Source organism: Symphodus melops, assembly GCF_947650265.1.
Source record: "Symphodus melops genome assembly, chromosome: 15".
In the NCBI taxonomy this organism is placed as follows: domain Eukaryota; kingdom Metazoa; phylum Chordata; class Actinopteri; order Labriformes; family Labridae; genus Symphodus; species Symphodus melops.
The window spans coordinates 9,567,487-9,594,980 of NC_136705.1; the positions used below are offsets into that span (position 1 = coordinate 9,567,487).

The window sequence follows — 27,494 nt, forward strand, 5'->3', positions numbered from 1 at the left end:
TAACCATCCCCCATTTTTATTGATTTTTCACCACAGGAACTATGGTTCCTAGAACTCCTTTGTGAGGAACCTTTTTAGCTACAGCTTCAGAGGGGGCACCATGGCGGTGTGAATGCAAACAGAAATAAGTTCCCCATTGTGTCCCAATCTGTTCTCCTGTTCAAAAAGTCTCCAGGAGCATTTGGTCCAAAAACAACTAAAATGCATAAATTCCCTGCACTGTCCATGATAATCTTGAGTTGCCAGGCAGATATTTTGTATGCCGCACACAGTGTGAATGCAGATAATGACAGAATGGAAATGTGAATCACTGTTGGCCTTGTGCTCAGTCTGTCAGGTACACTGTGTTCCTACTCTGATGTCACTAGGAGACATTCCTGTGCATGTGGTGTATTTACTGGAACATTAAGCAGATGTCTGACCCTTTGGTCATATATTGTTAAATTGACTTTTAATCACATTTAGACATCTGTGCGTCTGGAGTGTTATAGGCCTGTATATAACTCCATCATAAAGCATCTCTCTGTACAGAAGAATGCAGAAAATCAATTTTCCTCTGCTATTCGCGTCACATGCTCTCCGTGGCCTCTTATAAGCAGACTATTTAATTTAACTCTGCATGGTGGTTGTGATTCAAGATTGTAGCCTACAGTGGGTGAACATGGTCTTTTAAAATATAGGCTACTATGAAGATATACAACATTATAGAATGTATCAACACTTGTGAAATAACTGACCAGAGCAATGCTCAAAATACAAACTAAAAGGAATCAGAACCAGCCAACAGATGAGTTACTTTTTTATGTAGCATAATGTCCGATACAAACAACTGAATTTGAACCCTCTGTGAAAAGCCTAAATTACAAACCCTTAACAGTTCCTGTTTATATGGGCAATATTATGCTGTTTGGTATTATTTGGGTTACTGCATGCAGTGCTGCACAGGATGTATGGCTACATATCATATTTGAAATATTGTGTTTCCTTCCAATTCACCATCTAAGCCAATGGACACATTAAATGGAGTTGGTTCATTTTCCCTTATTGAGCGTTTCACCTTGCAGAAGTGCACTTCACAGCTGTTCCCATGCTATTTCAACTGTTTTGGGAAGAACAGCCTGCACCTTTTTATATTTCATTTATTCAATGCAACATTCATCCGTCGCTCTCTCTCCACTCCTCTCTTCCTAGCCCAGCTGTTCCTAAACACCTCCCTTGTCTGGGCTGCGTCTGTCACACCAGCCTCCGATAAATCTGACGTGTTTTTCGCATTTCCTGCACTAGAGAGGGGCCGAGACACAGACCAGTGTCGAGGGGAGGCAGCCAGAGGTATGTCCTCGGGAAGTTAATATCAACAGCAGTGGCAGAAACCAGGCCGTGGTGCATCGAGCAACAGGAACCCCTGTAGCCTTTTACCTCCACACCTACCGCGTGGAGCTGCCCCTCCTCTCCGCCCCTTCTGCGGTTGTTTCATGCCTCTGTCTGGCCGCAGCAGTCCGCCTGGAACATCCACCGATGCACCGCGGCGTGCTGCCAACAGGCGCCGGGAGCCTCCCACCCGCCACACGGTGCAATGCAACACAGGCTAGTGCTTCCAGGGTGTCCCGCTACAGCTAACGGAGCTTTTTAACACTTCTACGGTAAAAGCCATGACATGTAGAGTCACATCTGGGGCCTCTGCGCGGATGTTTTCTGATAACTCTCGACCGATGGTTCATGTTTCTTCCGTTCACTTTTAAGAAGAGCTTCCCCCGGATTAACTGACGACATCTGCTGCGGTTTATTTGATTATTGTCTGGAAATGTTTGGGAATTTCAAGAAACGTTAGCGCATTAAAGCGAGAGATAAACAAGAGGATTTATTTTGGCGTTTTCCTCAGACAACTAGAAGGAATAACAGGAGCTGCCCATAGGGTACCACCAGTTGAACAGAGCTGTTATTGATACCGTTACAGGAGTTTTTTTCCATGAAGTGGTTGTGGTGAAAGGTCAGGTTCTTTCATTTTAAGTAGCCTTATCCACTCTTTAAAGTTTCAAGTAGGCTATTGGGACCGTTTCGTCAACATGGTCATCTTCAACGGGCAGCTGAAGATCAAGATCTGTGAGGCTGTGGACCTCAAACCCACGGCTTGGTCCCTACGTCACGCCGTTGGCCCCAAAACCCAGACTTTCCTCCTGGACACGTACACCGCTCTGAACGTGGACGACTCCCGCGTGGGTCAGACCTCCACCAAGCAGAGGACCAACAGCCCCGCGTGGAATGACGAGTTCACCACAGAGGTCCATGACGGCCGGAGAATCGAGCTGTCCGTCTTCCACGATGCGCCTATTGGCTATGACGACTTTGTGGCCAACTGCATCATCCAGTTTGAGGACATCCTGCACAACGGAAGCAAGCACTTCGAGGACTGGGTAAGACTGGAGTGACACCCCCTCATACACATGGTGGAGGCATGGAGCTGATGATGGCACTCATAATGGTAACAAATGAAACCCTAAAATATTTACCTAATTTATGAAAACAATAAACTGGGTAAAAAAAACAACCTTGATCATCGAACATAAAGTGGGACCCAGGAAGTATGTGTTTGGCATTGGTATGTTATTGGGACCTTGGGTTGTTTAAAAATAAACCAGCAGGGCATCTGGAAACTTGCATCCCCATGAGTTGGCAGTTTTACCTTTAAGAGGAGTGATAAATTACTAAACTTTTTCATTCTTTTCTGATTAATTGATTGACCACAGTTTTTACAACAGCAAAGTCCTGAATTTAAAAAAAAAATGGTCCAAACAGGTCCTTGTAATGGGATACATTGTGGTCTTTAACTAGCTATGGTAAAATTAATGCCTGATAACATTCACTGAAAATCTTCTTCATTCACTGAAAATCTCTGAAATATGAGTCATATTTAAGACTTTACACGATTGTCTCAAAAGACATGTCTTTTGGGCAGCATTGATTCATTATTTGACCACTTAAAGCTGGAGAAACACTTACTTTCTTATCTACTTCTAAAAAATATACTAACCCACTTTTCCACACATCAAAGTAATGTGCAATAAAATCTTATTTTTTTTATGACTAAGTCCATCTTCTCTATGGAAGAATCTTAGTAAAGGCCTCCAATACTGCAGTCACATCTCCCTCCGACATGTGGGTTTGAATCCATGTCCTGAGGAGGGAATACTTTTCTAGTTCAACCATAACTTTCTATGAAAGTTTACTTCTGACCACAATGTAAAAGACATCAGGAATGAAATTTGGAGTTGTCAGCAGCTTTACCAGTTGTAACAAACCGATGATTTAGCTGCTAAATAATCCAATACTGGCCAGCAGTTCTGTCGTGTCAAAGTGAAGGGGCTGTAAAACCCAGTAAATGTAATAAGCCCCGCAGTGTTAGTCTGAGCGTACGTATGACCAAGAAATTCAGCTTATTTTAGCCTAAAAAAACAGTGTATTTTCAAGTTGTGCTCCTATGTACTATATGCATGAAGTCACTTGAATAGACAGCTGTCTTGCAACACAGGGTGACAGTCGCAGCACTCAGTGAACACACTCTCACACACAGTAAAGATCCTGTTACCTTTTGTTGTGCTCTCGTTCGATGGAGCAGTGACCCACAGCAAAGCTGCAGAGGAGGACTGATAGGTTGGGGTTGAGCCACATGCATGAAATAGAAAAACATACACACACACACACACACACACACACACACACACACACACACACACACACACACACACACAGCACAGCACAGGCTGTTTATTGTTGTCTGAAGCTGCTGAAGCAGACGGATGCTTGAGTGTATTATTGATGAGAGGCCATCAGGTCCATAAGAGACAGAGGGGAGGAGAGAGGGGGGAGAGGACAGAATGAAAGAGAGAGAATGGAGCAGGCAGGGGACTGAAAGTTGTTTCTTACATGGCGGTACATTGGGAGACAGAGACTGAAAGGACTGTGCAATGTTTCTTATTTGGACTGTTAAAACGCAGTTATTGATTCAAGATTGTGGAACGTGATGAAAGTGACCCTTCTCTGCCACTGATGTTCTGGTGGATTATGAAATTAAGAGAGGTTGCAAAGTGTTAACACTGATCTGCATTCAAATGTCAGTCAAAGTCTGGGGAAACTTGAAATGACTTTTTGTGAATGACGTGTATTTTGTCAGGTTTAGATGCATGCCACAAATTGCGTTTTAAGCACCGCATCAGCCGTTATTTTCAGCTGGTTTTCAGTATTTTTCCCCCCTAAACTAGAGAGGTGAAGAGGTGTGAAAATACTAAGATGAACACAATTACCACCGCAGCCAGACTGTCCTTCCAGCTGAGGCAACTCTTGTTTAAATGAAGGGTGAGGTTGGCGAGGTCAAATTTTTTTCTAGATGAGTTTTTTGTCTTGTGTTATTAGTCAAGACAGTTGGTAGAGCTGGGGACATAGAAGGAGAGAGTGGGGATGACATTTAGGAAAGGGCCGAGGTGGGAGATAGAGTACTGAGCCTCTGTGAATTTGGTGCACCCGTGAGCCAATGATCTTCTAGCTGGTTGGTTGGTTTGGCTGCGAGCATCCTACTGACCTCAATGTAACCCGTTTATCATTATCGTGGCCTGTTTTAAGCCTGCTCTTTTATATTACATAACGTCAGTATGCTGCTTTTACTGTGATCAATCTAAACTCTGCATTCACAGTTCCACCCCAAGACTGCTCTGTTGTCCTGTAGCCCCACTTAAGTTGGCTCCACACTAGACGATTTCAGTCCAGATTCTGGGCACGTTTTTGCCCCCTTAAGCGATCGTGGGGATGTGCTTTCATATCTACGATTCCAGGTCGGACTGCCTCCAGACAGATTAGCAGCAGCAGCCAATGAGAGCAAGTAGACTTGAGAACGTCCCCAGCTGAATGTCACTTACTTTGACAACTCATCCGTATTGTTTTTCGCATTGTCTGTCTTTTAGCTACAAAACAGAACACACAGCAGGGCAGCAGGACAGCCAGCTGAGGATGTCATTCGTCCTTCTTTTTTTTTTTTCTTCCAAAGACCCATATGATTGCACAAGTTTCTGTGAGACTTCGTGGCTGTGTCATTTTGGAGGCGTGTGGTTTCCTCGTCTGGCCGAGTTGTGTAATGTCTGCGTTTGGAGGATTATTACTGTCCTTGTGTTTGTGGTCTCCCACATTTGTAAAATCAGTTACGATTCGAAAATTGTCTTGTGTCTGTAGCCAGCTTGAGGTGCTCATACTGTTGCTGCTCCCTGCAAGCATTCACTAGCGTCCCGCAGTTTAAGTGGGCCAAAAAACATGCTCCTTGCGGGGCAAATTTAATGTGTTGCAGTGTAAACACAAACAATTTGAGCTGCTTCATGCTCACAGCCTGAGCAATGACTCAGCTAACTAGCTAACAGCAACAGTTGGACAATCGAACCATCAGTGAATTCCCTATAGAAATGAAAAGATCATGACATTGCTTGTTTGAATGACTTGCTACTTTACAGTAACTATAGGCATCATATCATGATTTATTTGGAACAACAAATTGGGTAAATAAAGAAGTACATGGCAGTGTGGCTAATCAACATAGTCAGCCAGTGACTCAGAAATATAAATATATGAAATGTGCTTCAAAGAAACACTGGAGTAAGCATTTAAACCCTTTTCAGACAGATTTTTTAAAAGCCTGTTATAGAGTCCAAAAAAACCCAAAAGAAGCCTTTATGCAATCTACATTTTCTTTTATGGGATGTTTCTGTCTGTCTCCCGAGAGCTTTGCACCTTGTGTTCAAAGGAGCTGGTTTCAAGGCACACCCATAGGTCATCTTGGTTGAAACATGTCCTAAATTGTGCATTATGTCATCTCAGGCAAAGATAAACGTGACATAACCGTAAACAAAGTAAACAGCCCGTGTAATTCCCGCTGAGTAATAGTAAGCGGCTGAGAAATGCATGAAGAGCAGTTGCTGAGGTTGTTGAAGTTGAGGCTTGCTCATTCTCGTCCAAAGACTCAAACCCATGATTCCTCAAAGTAGTTTGTGCAATGTGCATTTATTACATGAGGGCTGTACAATCAATTGATTGCTTCTAACTCATGATGGATGGAGGCCTAAGTATAGTGTGCTTTCAGAGCATCACCACCAGATTCCCTGTATTGCTAGTTTGATGAAAAAAAAAAGAAGAATTAGGAAGTCAGGGTGCTATGTTGCTAATATAACTGCTTGCGAAATTAAACAAAACACCTGCTACATTCAATTGTGTGATTTGGCGAGGTTGTCGGGTGAATTCACTCACAAAATAACTTTTTTTAATTTTCAGTCTAATATGGAAGATTTAAAAGAATATTGCATCAAATAGAAATGACTGTTGGTTCCTTTTAACGTCGTCACACTAACATGGACCACATAGCTGCATTGTATTCAGTAACAGTGACTCAGGTAGATTTTTGTTTATGGGATCTTTTCCAGTGAGCTGGACACAGTGTAGCTCTGCCCGGTGTCTGCCTGCAACAACAACACAAGACTTTCAGGAACACTGTGATGTTACTGTTAGTCAGCATAGCATCACTGTATCAGGTTCCATTGTCATGTAGCACACACGCTTTTTACACAACACCACCATATGACTTTGGTTGTTTTGGTTTTCAGGGAACAGCATGCGGGTCACATCACTCAACGTGCTCGCCTTAAACGAGGGTATGTGATAAAATGTCATCTACAGTGCTGCCACTTTGCAATCAATTTTGTAATAGGCACCTTGCCAGCAGTGAACTTTGTACACAGGACTTTTGCTTTGTTGTTTGAGGGTGGGGGATTTATGTAAGTGGGTATCTGTCTCTGAATCTGATTGTGGTTACAGCATCTTTACTGCAGTGAAAAAAAGCTTTATTTCTTTCTTTTCGGAAATTCTTTTGCGAAGACAGTGTGAACAATAACCTTAAAGCTATGTGTTGAGACACGTCCCTGGTAATTTAACTTACCTAAACTGAGACTAAACCTCATAATGTCGCTGTTCTCCTGCAAGTCTGTACACGGACTTTCCTCAGTCATCTTCTGCAGCAAATTATACCTGCCAAGCCGGTCATGCTGTTCATCAACTAGGGCACACATGCACGCGCACACACACACACACACACACACACACACACACACACACACACACACACACACACACACACACACACACACACACACACACACACACACACACACACACACACTCACACACACAATAGTCAATCTGCTTCCCTGAAATTTGAGCTCATTCAATCAGGTGTGAAGAACAGATTTGAACAAAATGAAAATAGATGGGTAAAGAAAGGGGGAAGCTTCAGAGGTTCAAAACCAGCTTGATTTGCTTCAGCGCCTCCGTAGCCAGGGGACCAATGTAATACTATTGGAATACTTCATTTCAGACTTTTTTTTTTTTTTTTTTAACTTTACGGCACACCCAAATGAGGTGAATGACACCATTTCACATGAACCTAATGATTTTCTGATGAAGGGTTAGAAAGTATTGAAATGGGGAACATAATTAGATTTCTAGAGCTAAGTACAAAGACAATCAAACCAACCGCTATCTTTGGCTGTCTCACTATTTGGTAAACACCTCTTCAGACCTCAAGTCAGTGTGTGACAGCACTGATACTACATCCATGTTTTAAATAACGTACAGATTTAAGCCACTGCCTGGACGGTACAAAGCCGAGCTGTGCAGGAATGACGGAATTTAATTTGAATCTTTTGCACACAAGATTTTTTAAGTCAGAGAGGAGTAGACATTGGCTGATAATTAAAGGCCTGATAAAAATGTTGTGATCCATAAACAACGACGGCTCATTTTGAGACTGTGGGGCAAAGTTTATTCCCTGACATGCAGTTTCTTCTTCATGACTTTGTGTACAATAAGTAAGGTTAAAAGTGCAAAAATTCAGCTGACAAAATACTGTTGACTCCTGGTATTTCTTGACTGATAATTAAATCGATGGCTTTCTATTGGGCATCGTGCCTAAGTCTTCATTGAAACTAACCTACAGCTATGATACATGCAGCAGTTCCAGCTAGGTTTGGGCCTCAGAGTTCTGAGCTTACCTTTTTCAACATCTCAGAGGACTCTTTGTTTTAGACTTTAAAACTTTAACGTCATCTATGATTTAATTTCAGGTGAATTGGAGCTAAGAAACTCCCAACAGGATGAACAGGGTGAACCGGTGTATGTGAGGGGAAACCTGAATCCTGTTTTGGGTAGCAACAATTTCAGATCACTAAACCTCCCCGCCTCCCTTTGAAATCAGTACACACATGGATGTGAAGTATCTCCTCTTCCCCTGTCTGATCAGGTAATTGATGGGAGCTTGCTGTGGGGGAGGGGGAAGAGGGCAATATAGCAGATGAAAGCTGATGAGAATAGACATCATTTGCTCTGTCTGGTGATATTTCAGTCGCAGCTCCTCTCAAAGATAATCTCAGTTAGAGTTCATTAGGCTAAGTGGTCTGTGAGCAATCACCTCCCGTAACACTGATCCCACGCAGTCACATTCATTCGGAGTCCCTGCACTAAAATGATTTAGCCACCAATATTTTGTTCACAAAACTTTCATTCATGCGTTGGATTTGTAAAAAGTATAAAAAATTCATTTTTGTACTACTATGAAAGTCTTCGTCTGGCCTCATGTTTTTCCACCAATAAAGGAGCAAAGACCTCTCAGGTCAGTGCCATCCACAGCAGGACAGCTTCTTGTGTGGGTTTTAAGTGGACACTGATGTTAACATGATGTTAAAATAAATGTTAACACAGGGCAGGGAAAAGTTTTGTAGCTATGTTGTGTGCCATGTTTACAGAGGCTATTTTCCCAACTTTTTCTATCTCTCTTCAGCTATCCTATCCATAAAGGCGCAAAATATCCAAATCTTGTTTTGCTTAAAGTAAATGTTTCCCATCTTTGTCTGACTGACATTGTACTAAGTAAGTAATTTCTAAAATTCCTAAAAATCGTACATAAAAGTTTTAGGCTATTACACTGTGTTAAAATGGACTTTAATATTCAGCAATAGACTTTCTTGCAATCCCCAATAATGTGTTATCTGTCAATGGTGAGCTCGTAGTTTCCTTCTGATGAAACAATGCAGATTCTTCACTGTCTATTGTGTCACTGAGTGACACAATAGACAATAAAATGTTCCTCAGGGCCATAAGCTTGGCCCATATTGATTTTATTCACTTGCATATTCATTCAAGTTGAGTTTATTGACTGTCATTGGAGTTATTTTATTTTATTTATTTTTTCATTTAAACAGGTTGATGTTGCATTAATCTTGTTGTCTTAATTTAGGCATATTAGAGGGAGAGTTTTGAACCAGGTTATGAAGATGAACTCCAGTCTGCAAGCAGGGCTCTGTGTCACAGACATAATACACTGTAACTTGTAACATTCATGTTAATAAGCCACCTCCCTGTAGATTCGTTTAGCCACTGTAGCAGGTCTGTGGTCATGTGAGGAATGTGGAGCGCTGCACTGTCTGTCTGAACATTGTAATTAAGCATTTGTTCTTGAGAAAAGACATTAATGCAGCTGAAAGGTCAAAACACAAGAGCTGCTTTCTGCACTCTGGTCCTTGTGATAGTTCCCCATCTTGCTCATAGGAACTTTAACAACAAGTGTCCTGTTGCCGTGTAGCATGGGTGCAGCTTGTTATGTAAATACCGTGGGAGCAATTTACAAATTATTAACCTTTAAAAGGATTGTGAAAATTCCAATGATGAAGTGACATGCACATTCACTTTTCATAACAAGTTACACGTGTTCCTTCTTTGGTATTTTATGGTGTGGCATTGTCGCTGGCAACAACATGCTGGAATTAATTAATGTCAGTTTTGGACATTTTAAATGCATCATTTTAACTACAATAAAAAAGAGTACATTTCTTTGTATAGGGGCATGACAAATGCTGTTTTCGTGTTAATGCAGCAATAATAATAAACCAGTAGTTTCATACATGTACGAATGCTGTCTGGGTTGGTTGGCTGGTTGGTTTCCTGATCCTCTGTAAAATCTCGGACAGACAGAACAGAGGAAGAGCTCGGGCTTGCTCTCCTCTTGACCCTGTTTCCCTGCAGGCGGTAGTAGAGGGGTGTCTTCTCCATGGACTGAAGGAAACTGGAGGCAGGACTATGTGTGTTTTTGTGTGTATGAGGCTAATATTAGCCCCAGCGTGTTGGAGTCACACGGTGGGACCTACTTCCTGTTTTTACTGTCCAAGTTTACTTCCCAGAGAACGAGGGGAAGAGGGAGAGAGGGAATGTTCCCCAGGTGCTCCACTTTAGCTCCTCTTATCCTCCATATAGTATCTGTCACCTTAGCCTTGTGCAGCGTGCACAGGCTGTTCAAAACATCAAAGTCTTGTATATATGAATAGCTGAATTATTTCGATAAAAAGCAATGCTTCTATTGTATACAAACCAGATGTTACCAGCAGCCATACTGTGCATTCCTTGCATAACATTTGTATACAAATAATATGCAAGGAATGCATTCTAGCTACTAATAGCTTCTCTGCTTCGTCTGCGACAGAATTATGCATTGCTCTGTATCAAACATTAATTCAGATTTCAAAGATGGTTTATGGTGACACGTTTCCTTTAATATCTGAAGGAGATTCCTTTTGTTGTCGCTTTGTCGTGGTCTCATTACTTCCTCGTCTTCTCCACTTTCTGTTTTGATGCACCTCAGTTTTCTGTGCTGCCTTGAAAACGGACAGAGGAAAATTAAGTTCTGCCTTCTCACTGCTTCAAGAAATGAACATATGCCTCCATTCTGAAACTGAATATGACACACAAGTCTGTTTGACAGTTTATAACCTTCCCATAGAAGCTAAAGCCATCATAATATACACATTCATTCATTAAGTGACTAAACCCAGCTTAAGGACATTTAATCACCAACATGGGTGAGACTCTGAAAAGTTAACTAGCTTCATCACCTGCTTACTTTCGGAGGGAACCCTTTATTTCATTAAACTCGTGCTAGATGCATGATAGCATGTACTCACCAGGATAGCCAACATCTTGACTGTGAGCCTCAGACATTTTAATTAAAAAAAGACCAGATTCAACAGAAATGGCAGCGCCTACGCAGCCAGTCTCGTGACATTTATAAATCATTTGAGGCTTTTAGAGGTCAAACTTTTGTGGAATGTCTGACATGCCAGCTCTGAGTTCCACAGGACAAAATTAAACATAGTTAGGAGAAGTCTCCATTTCCTCACAAACAGGATGAGACGAGAAAAACAGCCCGTCATTCGACTCACCCATCGACATACAGTATGCATATCCTATACACTGAAAGAACTATCGGTAAGCAAAACATGCATCAGATAGATTCAACTTCATAAGGATTTGATCTAAATCTGAATGACAGAATTATGCATGAAAGTAGATTTATTTAATCCTCCCTTGTTGGGGGCATTGATCTATTCATGGAAGATAAGGGAAACATTTTACAGTCTTTCTGTACTTCTACTTAATTTAGTCCAATGCACAAGCTGTGAGCACATCTGGGATGCAAGTGAGTGAAATCAGCGACTGCAATTTATTCAGTCTGCAGTTTTAAAATCCTTCAGTTTGGGTTGGCGTTAATCTGATCTACCGACATGTTTCATCAGCATTTCTCTGCAACACAGCTAACAGAAATCTAAGGCACACAAGTAAATGCTTGTGGTCAACCAGATGCACTGCACAATTAAAACATTTGGTGCAGATTGTAATAAATGCTGTATCAAACTTTCAAAACGTATCCATGGTTACAGTAAAACTATCAGATACATTTATTTTTGACCCACCGTGTCAATATCTTTGTTTTTTTGTTTTGCCTGTCTTGATGAGGGACAGAAACAGTGGGGAAGGAAGAGTGGAAAGACATGCCTCAAAAGGCCCAGGTTAGGAGTCAAACGTGTGGTAGATGTGTCAGAGACTGTAGCCTCATATGGGGCATCTGCTTTACCAACTGAGCTTAAACACAGAAAGGATTTGGATTTATTGACAAATAAACGCATGTAAATGTGAGCAAGAGCTTCTTCAACTGACAACATGGATATTTTGCTGTTATTCAAACATCCCCTAATACAACCAGATTTGACTGATTGGGATCTCTAGTGAATTTCTCTAGAGAATCTCCCACATTCTCATGTTGTCACCTGGTAGGATTTTTCCTCTTAGCTTTATTCAATCCTGTGTTTCAGGTCTCTTTGAGGATGCAACCACATGCTTCAAGCTTGACTAAGACTCGTGATACTGTAAAAGCTTTGGGACAAACCCCTAACTCACTCTAGCGCTCCGTCTCTCTGAGGAATGAGTCGCAGTGTGATTTACTTAAAATGAAGGTCATTAAGCTCCGATGGCAACATGTGATTTTAAAAAAATGTAACGTCTTCATTAGTGGTAAAGTATAAGATTGGAGATAATTTCTTTTCCTGAGGCACCTGACGGTCTTGTTGCTATGGTTACTATCTTACAAACAATTAAACAACAATAACAATCAGAATATCGATAGGGCCTTTACTCAATGAAGGATGCCTTTGTCCAAGAGTAACTTTTAGTTAGACAACTCATGTTTGAGTGTTGTGATAAAGGGGAAAGCCCCCCTTTTTTTTAACCAATCACTTGAACCCCGGCTTCACCAAGCTGGTCAGTTTGGTTCATCTCGATACGGCACGCATTTTGTACCACTTTCATAGACTAATGCTGGGAAAGATCCTCAAATTACTGGGCTGTATCATACCTTTGTTTGGGCTTGGGTTTGGGTGCCAGGAATATCGCGGAGCCTAAAAGGTGGAGCTAAACACTGAAGTCCGTTGATTTGTCTCGTACGATAGTGGCCTTAAAAGACAAGCACAACCCTGCCATGTTTAAAGAAACAGTTGATTGTTTTTTCGGCTGTATTTATCCTCCAGGCACACATCCTTCTGTCAGGTGTGCGTTCAAAAAACAGAGAGGAGGACCCTGTTGCAGGAAAGTAAAAAAATATTTATTTTAACAAAGCAAAGAAGCAAACTAAAACTTACTTAAATAATAAATCCAGAAAGTCAAAAAAACACAGGGAGCCACGAGGCCTAGGAAACATGCAACCGCAAGATCCGAGATAAGACAATGAAACGACACAGGGTAAGAAACATTGAGACTGACGAGATATGGTGTAATCAGACACAGGTGAGACTAACGAGACAGGTGAGGACAATCACGGTAATCAAGACAGAAGGGAAACACAGAGACGCAAGGATCAAGACAACACCGAGAACAACTACAAAGTAAATCAAGAAACACTGAAGACACAACTATAATATGAATAAGGAAACACACAAGACTGAACACACACAAGAGAAACACCATGATCAGGGAAGACAAAGTAATACAAGTAACACTAAAACATTAAACTAGGAAATATTAACACACATGTGAAACAGGCAACATTAGGGAATAATGAAACAATAGAACTTTACAACTTAAACAAGACCAAACCATAACACCTTCTCTGAAACAAAGCTTGATTGCGTTTTGTAAGAGACACATGCCAATGTACAGTTTGTCACTCAGAGGTGTGTTAAATGTCATAATATCAGGTGTCCGTAGCGTATTCCTCCTCTCCTTTCCTCCTCTCCGACGTGGCACGTTTGGCTGTGGAAACGCAAACAGGAGCAGACTTTAGAGAACCAAACCATACCAAACTGTACTGATCCATACTGGACCGCTTGGTGGAAACAGGGCTTTTGTTACATGTACCAAATGCAGCCTGTCTTCCACCAAAAAACAACTCCACTGGTTGTTTGTGCGAGCGTCAAATTACAACCCTTATTTACGTTTTAGAGTCAAGCGACCTCTAGCGGACGTATAAATAACCTCGATCCGGTGAATGTGTGTTTGTCATCGAATGACGTTTTTTTTTTTATGCCTTTATTATAGAGGGAGGAAAGTGGATAGAGTCGGAAAGGGGGAGAGAGTGGGGAGAGACATGCGGGAAATGGGCCACAGGCCGGACGCGAACCCGGGCCGCCCGCGCGCGAGGACTGAGCCTCAATACATGGGATCGCGCCGAATGACGTTTGACCCCTAACCCTAACCCTGACACAGCTAGCTAACTTTTTTCCCAAAAGAATACTTAATTACCACTTACTTTGGCAAGCGCATCAAGCAGTGTGACAGTGCAGGCTGACGATTTACTAGCATTTCTCCGTTCGCTGGTAGGGGTGCTAATTTAGGAAACGCTCCTATGGGTCGTATTACGTGACAGACGACCTCTACGGTTGTATAGTTTGGAGGACTTGTTGACCAAATGACAGGCAATCAAACATTTGTTCTTTATCTTTCAGAGCTTTTAGATCAGAGCATTTATCGCCAATCATTTCAGCTATACTTGCCCTCTAAGGTTTGTATTTTCCCCTGCTCAGTGTTAGACCATGGATGAACCCTGAGGCCAACATTTGCAGTTGATCTTTTTGCAAAACTTTTTGCAGCCTAGGTGATTATCAAAGCATCCAGCTTTTAATCAAATATTCATTTTGTATTAAAGTTTCAATTGCACTGTTAAAATAGACCAGGCTAGTTTACGATACAAAACAATGCAATACATGTCATTGTCCCCTTGGGGAAATTTGTCTTGGAGTTACAGTGCTGTCAAACATTCATCAGCTTGGATCACAACAACAATAGACTACATAAAATCAAATCTGCACCGAAGCATTTGTGGTTGATTTTGAGATAGGAGTAGATTGTCAAAGATACTAATCCAAAACACAAAGATCACTTCATCGGTCAGATACCCAACTCTTACTGCAAATTGGTCTCTAAGTTTGACAGTTTAAGGAACCTGTATAGCCTGCCCGGTCCTCTCATTTCAGTCAGACTTTGTCTCAAAGATAAAGTTGGAATTTCATCTGAGGTATTCCAGGGTTGCATGTAGGTGTTAAGTCTCTGGGGACTGATGTAAATATTTTAATATGCAACCAGCTTTTGTCATGTCATGAATTAACAAGTTGAGATGTGTAATGTCTGCAGTGTGCAGTTTATAAAGAGCAAAACAACTTCGATATGAATCTTGAAGAAAGGCTAATGGTCGACTCAGGCTTCAGGTATGCTTAGTGCTGTTGGGAGGACAACGTGATGCACTGTAGTGTATGTGTGTTTATGTTGCTGTTTAAAATGAGTTACGTGTGAATGTGAACACCATATCTTTTTTATACCTTCATGTTATCTTGTATGTGTGTGTGTGTTTATCTTAATATCTAACATCTGTGTGTCTGTGATGTAGACTGCACATAGTGAAAGCAGATGGGTGAGTGGGCGGTCTCCTCCACTTATGTAAAGAGAGAGCAATAAAGACAAGTGTTCTGAAAGTCTTTTCGAGGAGATGAATGTGAAGAGTATAGACGTCTCTTTTATCTGTGACTTTCTCTCCTTTACAATATAATCCATTCAGCAATGAAAGTATTAATCAGGCTTGTTTTTGTGGTGGCTGTCAGTGCTGATTTTGAACTAAGGAACTTGATGTATGAAGCAAAACCCCATATAACCTCAATATATTAGCCAAATAAGAAGCCTTTTGTCTTAGTTGTAAGTAAGTTTTTGTCTATAGCTGATGCATGTGCCTTGCCCAGGATTCTTTAGATGAGGCAGTATTTGTAAACAAACCGCAAACTATATATTAAGATATACAGAGAGAAACAGCTTCTGTAAAGTGAAGCCAACGTACTTAGAGTTCCCCCTGACCGGCTGCTATATAGATCATAAACACTTCCTCCTCGATGTTGACAGATGGAACACGGTTGTAAATATATATTTAAAATACATGTCAAAAGGAATTTTGTCAAACTCGGATTCTTTCATGGTTATTATCATGGTTTATTTCTCTGAGTAGTTATGTTTTCACAATAATAATAATAAGAAGAAGAAGAAGAAGAAGAAGAATATTACATTCTATTTGTAAAGCACTTTACATTTTTCAATCTCAAAGTGCTACAGGATAAAAGAGTAGTTAAAAACATATAAAACATCTAAAAAAACGAAGTTAAGAGAAGGCTTTTCGGCTTTTTTTAAAGGCAGCTGTAGTCTGTGGGGCCTTCAGGTGCTCAGTGAGAGCGTTCCACAGTCTTGGGGCAGCAACAGAAAAAGCCCATGGTGCGGAGCTTCACAGATTTATTTGATACAAATAAACCTAATGAAACACAATGAATGACAGCCCCACTGACAAATGCTGCTGCTGCTGCTGCTTACAGCGCTCTTATCTGGATTAGCATGAGAAACGTAATGAAAACTAACGGTAGTCACTGAGTCTTCCATAAGTGTCTGCTCCAAACCGTCACAAGGATCTGCTCTGCTAGTGACTGTTCCAACTTGGGGGTTGGTTGGTGTTTTATTGGTGTGAAACAAGTAAGATGGCTGCCAAGATGAAATGGTTAATGAATGCTTAACAGTTTCAATAAGTTTTATATTATACATGTTCTTCAATTTAAGGAAAACTTCTGTTCATCAAGACCAAGGCTGATGGATTAAAAAAATGTAACGTGAATGTAGGCCTGAATATAAATCTTTGCTGACTAAATGTTAAACCTTTCTTACTCTCAGATGTGCCTGAACTACATTTTATGAACTCTTTTCAAGGATGTTAAAATATGTAGGTTATTTTATTGGTATTAGCCATCAGGAGCAGGGAATTATCCATTATCAGTATCACATCAATAAAATTCATATTAGACATTTTCATTTTCAGGAAATGTTTTGGTGGAGGCAAAGCAGTTAAGACACACCAAAAAAACCTGAACCAAAGGCAGCCCTTTTAATATTCAGTTAAGTTGGTATGGCCATAATAGAAAAAATCTGTTTATGTAAAATTCCTGATATGAAGTATGCCTTTGGTGTGGCATTATCCATGATAAGCAAAGAAAATCAAAGACTTTATCTGTGTGTGTGCACAGTTTGTCATGAGTGAAATCAGAGCCAAGAGTTCAGTTGTGTCATGTGCTTTCACTTTAGGCATAACAGACTGTGTGTTTGTGTGTATAGGTGTGGGCAGGAGTCATCACATGCTAAGGGACTTTTCTGTTTGAGCCATTTGGAATCACACATATCCACCCTAAAAATGCTGTTGATTCAATCAGAGTCCTTTTTCTTATGAACAATCACACAAAAAAACAGTCTCTAATGTCTTGTTTCCAGTTGTGTATGTGTACAGAGGCATTCAACTGACAGTCCATTGCTTCCTATGGCACTCATGATACCCATTGTGCCTGGGACACTTCTTCTTTCCTTAATATTTTACTCTTGAATGGGCCTCAAGTGCGTTTAAGAATTGTAACTTTTTTAGCGCTAGCTCTGCTTACACACTGCTCACTAGCTAACATGCTATTTCCTGCCTTTGTTCATTATCAACTGAGTGTGTATGACGAAAATTAACTTGTTCATCAAGTTTTAACACAATTGAAACTGAGTAGAGTTAACCTGCTAAAATACAGTTAATAATTAATGTAGTCTTTATCAGTATGATATGAAATAGAGTAAAATTTATCAGTTTGGCGAGTAAACGCAGTCCTCCTCTTTAAAGTTCTGATGAAACAAACAAGCCTCTCCCATTGCTTTAGGTAGCTTCTATCCATTCGTAAAGAAATGCACATCATTACATCGGTCACTAGAAAGTATTTTCTGCATATTAGGGGATCTCTAGCCATGCATACTTGAAAACAAAGCTTAGGAGCATTTTTTATTAAATTAAAAAACAATTTTGATGAATGATGTACTAGATGTGAATGATCCTCTTAGTGCTGTACAGTCATGACATGACCGTACAGCACTAAGAGACACAGATGCGCGCACACACTTCAGATACATTAGGGCTGATTGGGAAACCTGCTCAATTGAGTTAAAGCCTGAAATGAAATTTGCGTGTCCCAGTGTGTATGTGAGTTGTGTCTGTGTGTTTTTCCTACAAATGAGCAAACAGGAGGAGGATGTTCTATCAATCAATCAATCAATTAAAGTATTGTCCATGTTAAATATTCAGCACAATATGCACACATATTTTGTGCGCACACACACACACACACACACACACACACACACACACACACTCACACACACACAGGTGCTGAGTTTTATATGTGAAGAAGACCATTTAGCAAGACAATGCAGATAGCAGTGACGTCATATATAAAAAGGTTATTTGAGAGTTTCATGAAAACTACATTTGTGTGTATCTTTGTATGTCCTGTCTTCATAGGTTCACCTACTTTTACAATTTTAAATCAAGATCAAATGATGTGCATGTAAAAAAAAGGAAAAAGGGTGGCGGTATCAAAACACTCATCAGTGTCAGTGGAAAATAAATTAGTTGTAGCATCAAAATGTAATGAACGAGATTGTTGTTTCTGTTGTTGATAAGGGTGTGAGGGAAATGTTTGACAACAGAAATGTGTAGATGTAACATGTAACAACCTGGTTCAAAAAACAATAAATGTCTCATAAGGTGTGGTCTCAGTCGGCACACACTGGGTTATTCACACAGTGCACAGTATGACCTTCTTGAGAAGCAGGCGTGATGTTCCGACTCAGCTCCAGCTTTTAGCCTTGCTGTTGACTGAAAACTTTAAAGACTTTAAAGCCCCCTGCAGTACAGAAGGGGGATGACAGTCAGGCACTGTCCATTAATTTTTACAGTCTATGATAGAAACCCATGCAGAAGATGTTTTATTTTGTTACTTGATGCATTAAGCAGATGTGTCCTGTATTCTAGTTTTCCTAAACATGACTACAGTTTTTATTTTAGATAACAAAAAAAGAACAAAAACATTTCTCTTGGATTTCTCTTGAATTGTATCATGATAATGAAATGGCTCTGCTGATTTCAGTCATATTCATAGTGGGATTGGCCTTGAACATCCAATCACCTTAAGGGCCTTTTACGTGACGTTAATCATATTGATGGCTGTTCTGGAATCAATAAATCCATCAAGGACTAAAATGTGTGAGTGCACGTCAGGGACACATGCCTATGTGTAGACATGATTCTTTAACATTCATGGATAATTTTCTTTTTGAACATTTTATGCATCCAGCCTCTGCTCGCTCTTCTAATTTCTCTTTCATCTCCTCCTCTCTCCTCCTTCTCATCTCTTCTCCTCCTTCACACGTGTCATCAACCCTGCTGTAAGTCAGTTAGAGGTTACTGCACGTTAATCTACAATCTGTAGTTTTCTGTTTTCTTTTACACCAGATGATCTCTATCTACGTACACCTGTGTGAAACCACAACAACTGCTGCTTTTATGCACAACACTGTATGAACTCACATGCACAGTCAGTGCTCTTTGAAAAGTATAAATATAGCTTTATATTGCCCTTAAAAGTAAATTCACTCTGCATTAAATCTGTCTTTGTGTTTTTTATTCAAATATGTTGATTCTACTTAAAGTAGTTATTCTTATCATCATGAAGGTTCCGTTCTTTACACATTTGTTTAGTTTGCTTGTTCACAGAGAAAAATAGACATGTGTCAGAAGAATAGATTTTAAGACCTGAAAGTACAACCTCTTACTGCTCGACTGAGGTTTGAGGATAAAGAGAAAATGTATTTGTTAACAACGCAAAAGGAGGACAGACATGAGTGGTTGCAGAAAGGAGGCTGTGTGTGTGTGTGTGTGTGTGTGTGTGTGTGTGTGTGTGTGTGTGTGTGTGTGTGTGTGTGTGTGTGTGTGTGTGTGTGTGTGTGTGTGTGTGTGTGTGTGTGTGTGTGTGTGTGTGTGTGTATGTGTGTGTGTCAATAGCTGGCCTGTTCACAATTCTGCTTCATTACTTATTCAACAGGGACAAATTAGGCAGACACACAGAAACAGATACAGCTCAACAAGGGGACAGACATGAGCGGTTGCAGAAAGGAGGCTGTGTGCACGCTTGTGTGTGTGTGCTGGTGTGTTCTGGTTTGTTTGAAGTAAATCCACTGCATCATAGGGCAGTGTGAATCATTCTGTCTTTGCTTGTCCATCCAATGTTTATTTAACTGTTCATCATAAATTCACTTCAACTCATCAACGGTCAGAGTTGTTGTTTCATTGCATACATCACCCTCCATACTCTGTTTCCTTTCTTTGGAAGTACCATAAACTGTATAAAGAACGAGCAGCACAGGAGCCCGCTGAGAAGTGAAGCCAAAAGATTTAGAACAGCACCAAATGACTGGCTGCATTATATTCCGACTGCTCCATGTTAACAGATTGAGGGTGTAATGACACAACAAATGAATCTTTCCCAAATGTTGTTCAGTTTGCACGCCCCTGCTATAGAGGCTGTTGTCCTTGAACTGGAGGCTCCAGATTCGAAATCCGGCCTGTCTCTCCTTTCCCATGTCATTCCCCACTCTCTTCCCTTAATTTCTGACCTGTTATCGGTTGGTCAAAAGCTAGCTCCAGTTAGTGGCCAGGTACCTTTAGTGCCTGTCTTGGTTCCATTTTAAATCATAATCATATGTCAGTGTCAGTGAAATTTTGGTTCCGTTTTTTTTTTGTTGCATTTTTAGCCTTTAATGGATAGGATGGTGGATAGAGCTGGAAGGTGAGAGAGTGGGGAGAGACGCGTGGTCAGGTTGCCGCGGGTCGGACACGAACCCGGGTCGCCCGCACAAGGCCTGTAGCCTCAATACATGGGAGCACGCGCCGTGCCACTGTGCCACCGGTGCTCCCATTTTCGTTCAGTTTTGTACCAGTAGCAAATGTAAAGTAAATGGAGACTGTTGTATTCATATACAGACTATGGGAAATACAGTTTACCTTTCTGCATGCATCTTGAAAGAACCCCTCCTCAGAAATGTTCTACTCTAGGAGGGCCAACTTAACTGATAGTATAGACCTTGAAATTGTGGTTTATTATTGGAAAGTAAGAAACAGTTTACCCTATTCTAGGAGTAAATCTTAGCATTAAAAGGTTTTATGGTCAAGGTTTGAGATAAATGCACAAATCACTATTTGTCATGGTTGTCAATACTTTGAATAAATCCAGTTGTGTATCTCGTGTGACTCGATGGCTTGGTTTAGCCTGGGAATATAACACTGATGATATCATTTTGATGAAATCAGGGTGTATCATCATGCTTGGCTTGGAGACAAATAAACAAAGAAAAATCTGTACCAGAAAAGGGAAGATTTAAAGTGCAAACATGAGACTGAAAATGTTTCTGAGAGAGATACGAGTAAAGAAGCTACAGTATGAATTAACAGTGGGTCATAAAAGTTCAGCTCTTTGCTGCGTTGATTTTAAAAATGTTAATGCCAGAGTCATGTGGCAAGACATTTTGAGATGCTTGAAGTCAATTTGTAATCGCTTTAACATCCCTGAAATACGATTTCTACCTTAATACTAAAATGTATAGGCACAGTTTTTTTTTTAAGAAAAGTTTAGAGGGTTTATATTTGAAAAAAAACTCACAAGTCTGGCAGTTAAAGTGGGAAGTCATCAAATGCTGAGGGACTTATATTTTGTCTCCAGTCGTAATACCACTAGGAGCTGTCCAAACACACACACACACACACACACAAACGCACACATACAAAGTGTTCCAGTGCTGTTGGACCAATCAGTCACTAAGACGACTTTCTACAAAGATTAAAGCATCTTTTTGATAACTTATTGAACAGAATGACAGACACTGAGAGACACACATGCACCCATGCTTATGCACACACGCACACAAAGACACACTTCTGATGCACAATCAAGCTGGAAGGCAGCCAGCTTGATTGAGTTAAATCGTGAAATTTAATTTGCCTGTGTGTGTGTGTGTGTGTGTGTGTGTGTGTGTGTGTGTGTGTGTGTGTGTGTGTGTGTGTGTGTGTGTGTGTGTGTGTGTGTGTGTGTGTGTGTGTGTGTGTGTGTGTGTGTGTGTGTGTGTGTGTGTGTGTGTGTGTGTGGGTCTTCCCCTACAAATGAGCATACAGTTAAAGAACACAAATTTGTTTCCACTAAGATGCAAATACTGCTTTACTTACAAAGCTACAAACAGAACAGACAGACAAAAGTGCATCTCCAGATGCACTTTTTAAGATTGTGGTTGTTGTTGTTTTTGTCATAGAATTTCTGTATTTAAACAGAAATTAATCATGTATGTGCTGTGAAAAAGGAACAAAGAAAATCCATAATCTGTAGCAGTAAAAACTTTGTAAAAACTTCGACCAATGTCTGAGACAAGTTACCAATTTGATGAACTAATAATGCCTCCCTGTCTTAGACTCTACCCCATATGTGCACTTGCCCACAATAGCCTAAAGCGCGTCACACACTTGGAGTTTGTACCAAATTTACCAAAAAAATACAATGTAGTTTCTACACATTGTAAGCAATGAGCCATGGTCTGCTTCTGCATGTAAGTGAGGGGCGGGGCTTTTTAGGGAGCACGGAGGGAAGAGGGAGGGAGCAGACTGGGCACTGGGGGAATGCTTTTTCAAAATCATGCTCGTTTTCGAAAAATACCAACCCTGCCTTTAAGTACCAAAAAAATGTGAGCAAACTTGTGCAAATTGTCATAAATTGCAACATGGCTGAACCAAAATTTTGTCAATACTTTATGATTAAGGTTTGTTTGTTTCTTAAAACTATAGGCTTCAAAAATGTGGTACTGAAGTGACAAACGTGTTGACAACCTTAGTGCAACTACAGTAAACTAATTGTCTAAAATCAGAATAGCAATATGGTTGCGTTAACAAGCTTGACCAACCAAATGTGTACTTGTTCTGATCAAAGTCAAAGGAAACAGACGAGGCCAAAGGGCCATGTTTATGTTTTTATAAGTTCTAAATGAATGGGACACACCAGTCGTAGAACGATGTGCTAGAGTAGAGACAAAGTTCAAAAACATTGTGGCATGCCTATACATTCTTCAAATGTTCTTTTAAACTATATCAGCATATATCTTCCCTCTTCCTTCACTGACAAAACCTGAATCTCTTCTGCTCTTCGTTGTGGCCTTTGACCTCTGTGTTTGTGTACAGCCACAAGCCGAGAGATAAACAAACCAGAGGAGGAGGAGCATCCATGTGTATGAGCGTTAACATGGCAACAACAGTCATGGACACGTACACTACAGGGCCTTTTCCTTCCTCTGCCTCTTCTATATTTAGTGACTTCTGCACCTGCAGGCTAGCAGCTGATGAATGGTGGGCTGTGACCTCAGAGGAAGGGAGGTGCTAAAGGGATGTTTGGATTCAACACAGCCAGTGAGCCGTTTTCGCTTCGGGGTGATGTCATAATTGTACACAACAGGTTTTTTTTCTGATTCAAACAACTCTCAGTCAATGCTCTCTCTCTTCAAATTTTCAACAATACTGATCGCAACTTTCCCAAGTCTCCAGTCCTCGAAGCAATGTCATCATTTTGTTTTTAATTATCTAATCTATTCCCCTCCATAACACCAAATTAAACTCTCCCAACAACTCCAGTTAAACAAATTATAAAACCAACTGGGACATCTCCAAAGCTATTATTAAAAGAGCTAACTGTAGCGTTTAAAAACAACTAGTGGGAGCTCGCTTTGAAACTGAAATATCACGTGATTGGTGATAAAATCTGACACCTTGACAGTTTACAAAGTTTGACAGCTAAACTTTGTGATTGGCATTCGTGAGCTAAAAAGACAGGTTTTCCATTAAGTTTAAGATTATTTATGTGTGTAAAAGGTTTGCCAAAAACTGGTGCTGCAAATTAGCTACTGCCTGTATGCATGCCATCTACTTCATATTTTACATATGAAGCAATGTTCATCGCTTGTGTCCTTGTGAAAATAAAAAGACTGCATCTTAACTTTATTGCACCTGATATGCACTATGATCGGTCCCATTTATATAAATCATGATGCTAAAAGATGTTATTCCGAGTGACTTGAGATGGGGAAAAAAACATTTGAGTGGCACACCAATGCCAAACTTAGACCAAAAGAAACCAGCTGCATTATATACCTGCACAGCTGCAGGTAATCCCTTTTGAGATGTAATCTGCCCTTTGTCACCGGTTCTGTTCATTTTATGGACAGAATTTCTAGATGCAGCAAGGGGCCAGAAGGGTTCCAGTTTGGGGATCACGGGATCTCATCTCTGCTTTTTGTGGATGATGTGGTCTTGTTGGCTCCATCGAACCTGGACCTCCAGTGCGCACTGGGCAGTTTGCTGCCGAGTGTGAGGCAGCTGGCTGAGGATCAGCACCTCTAAATCTGAGGCCATGGTTCTCAACCGGAAAAAGGTAGTCTGGATGCCCCCTGCACGCCTGCCTCGGGAGGTGTTCTAGGTATGTGCTTCTGGGAGGAGACCTTGGGGTAGACCTTGGACACGCTGTAGAGACATATGGAGCTACAGTTTTGAGAAAATGGACTACAAAAAGCTCATCTAAAAATGTTTCCCCTGTGCCTTCTTACAGGTGAAATAATACTAAAAACCACGGGGTGTGAAAAAAAAAAGTACGGTACCAGGAAACTTCACTTTGATGGTTTTATAACATCAACATCACGTTCAGAGTTCACTTAAATAAACTTTCGTGAACGCTCGGATATGGGTCGGATGCATGAGTCGCTTTAAAAGTTGCAGCCGCAATGAATTGTGGGGCGGCACTTTCTTATCTCCTTTTGTAAAGGATGGTCCAGTGTTTCCTATGCTGAAGGAGGTTATAAAGGAAGCATTGAGCCACCTTTACTTAACTTTTGGAGAATTCGAACGGCTCTTATCATGGCCGTCACTTAACTGTTTCCCAGGTTTAAGGAAAAAATGCTAGTGAAATTGGATAGGAGGGACAATCCGAACGCCCCCTTTGTCTTTCAGCTAGCCTGGGAACATCTTGGGGTCCTACTGGAAAAGCTGGAGGAAGTGTCTGGGGCGAGGGAAGTCTTAGTGTCTCTTCTTGGACTGCTGCCCCTGCGACCCTGATGAGTGGCCCTGATGAGTGTTGAAAAATAGATAGATAAATATAGATAGATAGATAGATAGATAGATAGATAGATAGATAGATAGATAGATAGATAGATAGATAGATAGATAGATAGATACTTTATTGATCCCGAGGGAAATTCAAGGCATCCAGTAGCAGTATACAGACAGGCAGGACACAAGACATTAGTTACAATACACTCCCGCTGTCCCCCCTCCCCTCTGTATACAATAATCCCCCAAACAAGATTTAGCAGCCCCTATGTGACTAAGAGTAAACATAATTACAGGTTAAACCTGTGCAGTTAGCATTAGCATTAGACTTAGAACTTATATAGCATAATGTACATAACCTGTGAAGGAGAGAAAAACATGTGCTGATTAAAAGAGAGCTGTAGACAGTTAAAGAGCCTTGGAAACAAAGTGTTGACCTTCTAGAAACTAGTTACATGTGCATGTACAGGTATTTGAGGTAGTGCCAGAGTTGTGAGTACAGTCATTAAACAGTCAATGCAGGAATGCAAATTGGGCCATTAAAGTGTTCAGCAACATAGAGGAGCAGTGATTAGCATTAAGTGTCCAAAACAATAAGGTGAAACCAGGAGTGATTAGGGTGATTGCCATTAAAGTACCCAACTATTGAGGAGCAGATTAGCATGAAGTGTCAAAGACAATAGAGTGAAACTTGACCTAGTTAGGGTGATCATGTCAACCATTACAGATGTAGCATAACACAACAGTAGGATGAAACCAGACATGATTAGGGTGATTATCATTAAAGTGACCAGTGCTCAGTAAGGTGACTATCAATATGCATTAAAGTGTCCAACTGGGGGCTGACTCTGAGGTCAGCAGTGCAGATGAGGAGTGAGAAAAAAAAAGTGAAAAAGGAGTCCAGGGTTCACCGTGTGCTTCTTCCCTGCCGTGACAGTGAAGTGTTGTACATTCTTATGGCCAGGGGGACAAAAGAGTTCTTGAGTCTGTCCGTGGAGCACGACTGTGACAGCAGTCTGTCACTGAACATGCTCCTCTGCCCGGTGAAGGTGCTGTGCAGAGGGTGGTGTGTGTTGTCCATGATGGAGAGCATTTTGTCCAGAGACCTCTTCTCTACCACTGTCACCAGTGAGTCCAGCTCTGTGCCCACCACAGAGCCGGCCCTCCTCACCAGTCTGTCCAGGCGTGCTGCGTCCCTCTTTTTGCAGCTTCCTCCCCAGCACACCACTGCGTAGAAGAGGACGCTGGACACCACAGACTGGTAGAACATCTGCAGCAGCTTTTTGCAGATGTTGAAGGACCCCAGCCTTCTCAGGAAGTACAGACGACTCTGTCCCTTCCTGCAGGTAGTGTCCATGTTAGGCGAGCAAATGGATGAGTGTTGAAAAATGGATGGATGGCTGGATGGATTTCACTGAATCAATTCCACAAAATCTAATATATTTGTATAAATTAGCTTCATTGGCATTGCTACAACCCTTTCCATCTCTTTACCCTTCCAGCTCTTAATCCAGGGCTAATGCCTTTCACTCTCTTTTGACGCCACCCATTCCGGCTGAGAAAACCAGGAAGTGGTGATGAATTGGCACGCTTGAATTAGTTATTTGATTTAGCTTCTTCACTGCAGATCAAGCAAAAAATGAATCCAACCAACTCTATACTTGGTATCAGCAGATAAGACTTTGACGATTTTGGGTAGTTTGTTAAATTTCAGGAAAATTTAAGCAGGCTAATTCTGAAATATAAGATTGAAAAGGGATAGATATGGAAAACACTAAGGGCCTGATTTACTAAGATCTCAATGAAAGAGTACTAAATTGCGTGCTCATTGCAAAAGTTTGCACGTTTGGCTTGTGGGCGTTTTGCGGGATTTACTAAGAACATTTGCGTGAACGACGTCAGGTACAAACCTTGTGGAGGCGGTAGTATTTCTGTCAGGCTTTTGCGTGTTCTACTTGTTTACGTCACAGAGAGTTTGGACGGAAAGCTGGACGACTGCAGGCGCCAAATAGATATTAGTTAGAGGCAAATGAACATCCAGTATTTTCAAGTAATAGCAGATCAATCTGAATATTACAAAAGGAAAAAGTGGCTTATAAGAAAACCTTTTTAAATTAAACACGGTCCTCTCTGGCGTGTGTGTGCCACTCGTGCCATCGTTGCGCACCAGAAGCTGGTCAGCGCTGTGTCTGATCGAACATAAATCTCATGGCAACAGGTACTGAAGTTGGGGGTACAAGCATGGTGAGCCCTCCGTTCAAGAGTCCCACAGCGCAGCAGCAGGGGAGGGGGATGTAGAGTGAAGAGACGAGCGCGCTCTGGAGAAGCGCTCCGGAGCGCACCAGAGACACGTAACCCGAGAAAAGGAAATGCCCAGTTTAAAATGTAATGTTGGTGAGAAGAGGGAACTAGGACGACATAAGTGTCAATGTTGAAATTCTTTAGAATGCAGACGCTGTGAATGTTCAGTGACAGTTTAATCATGCCGTTTCTTTTAAACTATTATTGAAGCAAGATACAAAATAAATGCATACCATTTATTTTTCTGTCATCTAAACATGTTAACACGTCTTTTATTGTG

General features: G+C 41.0%; 1 protein-coding gene across 1 annotated transcript in view; it reads left to right on the plus strand.

The window, feature by feature from the left end:
* Positions 1 to 1,197: 1,197 nt before the first annotated feature.
* Positions 1,198 to 27,494, plus strand: part of LOC306835856 (protein kinase C epsilon type-like) — a 70,793-nt gene continuing 44,496 nt past the window's right edge. Inside the window, exon 1 of the mRNA XM_079362630.1 lies at positions 1,198 to 2,411. Coding sequence (XP_079218756.1) covers positions 2,064 to 2,411 — 348 coding nt within the window. The 5' untranslated portion in view covers positions 1,198 to 2,063. The remainder of the gene's footprint in view (positions 2,412 to 27,494) is intronic.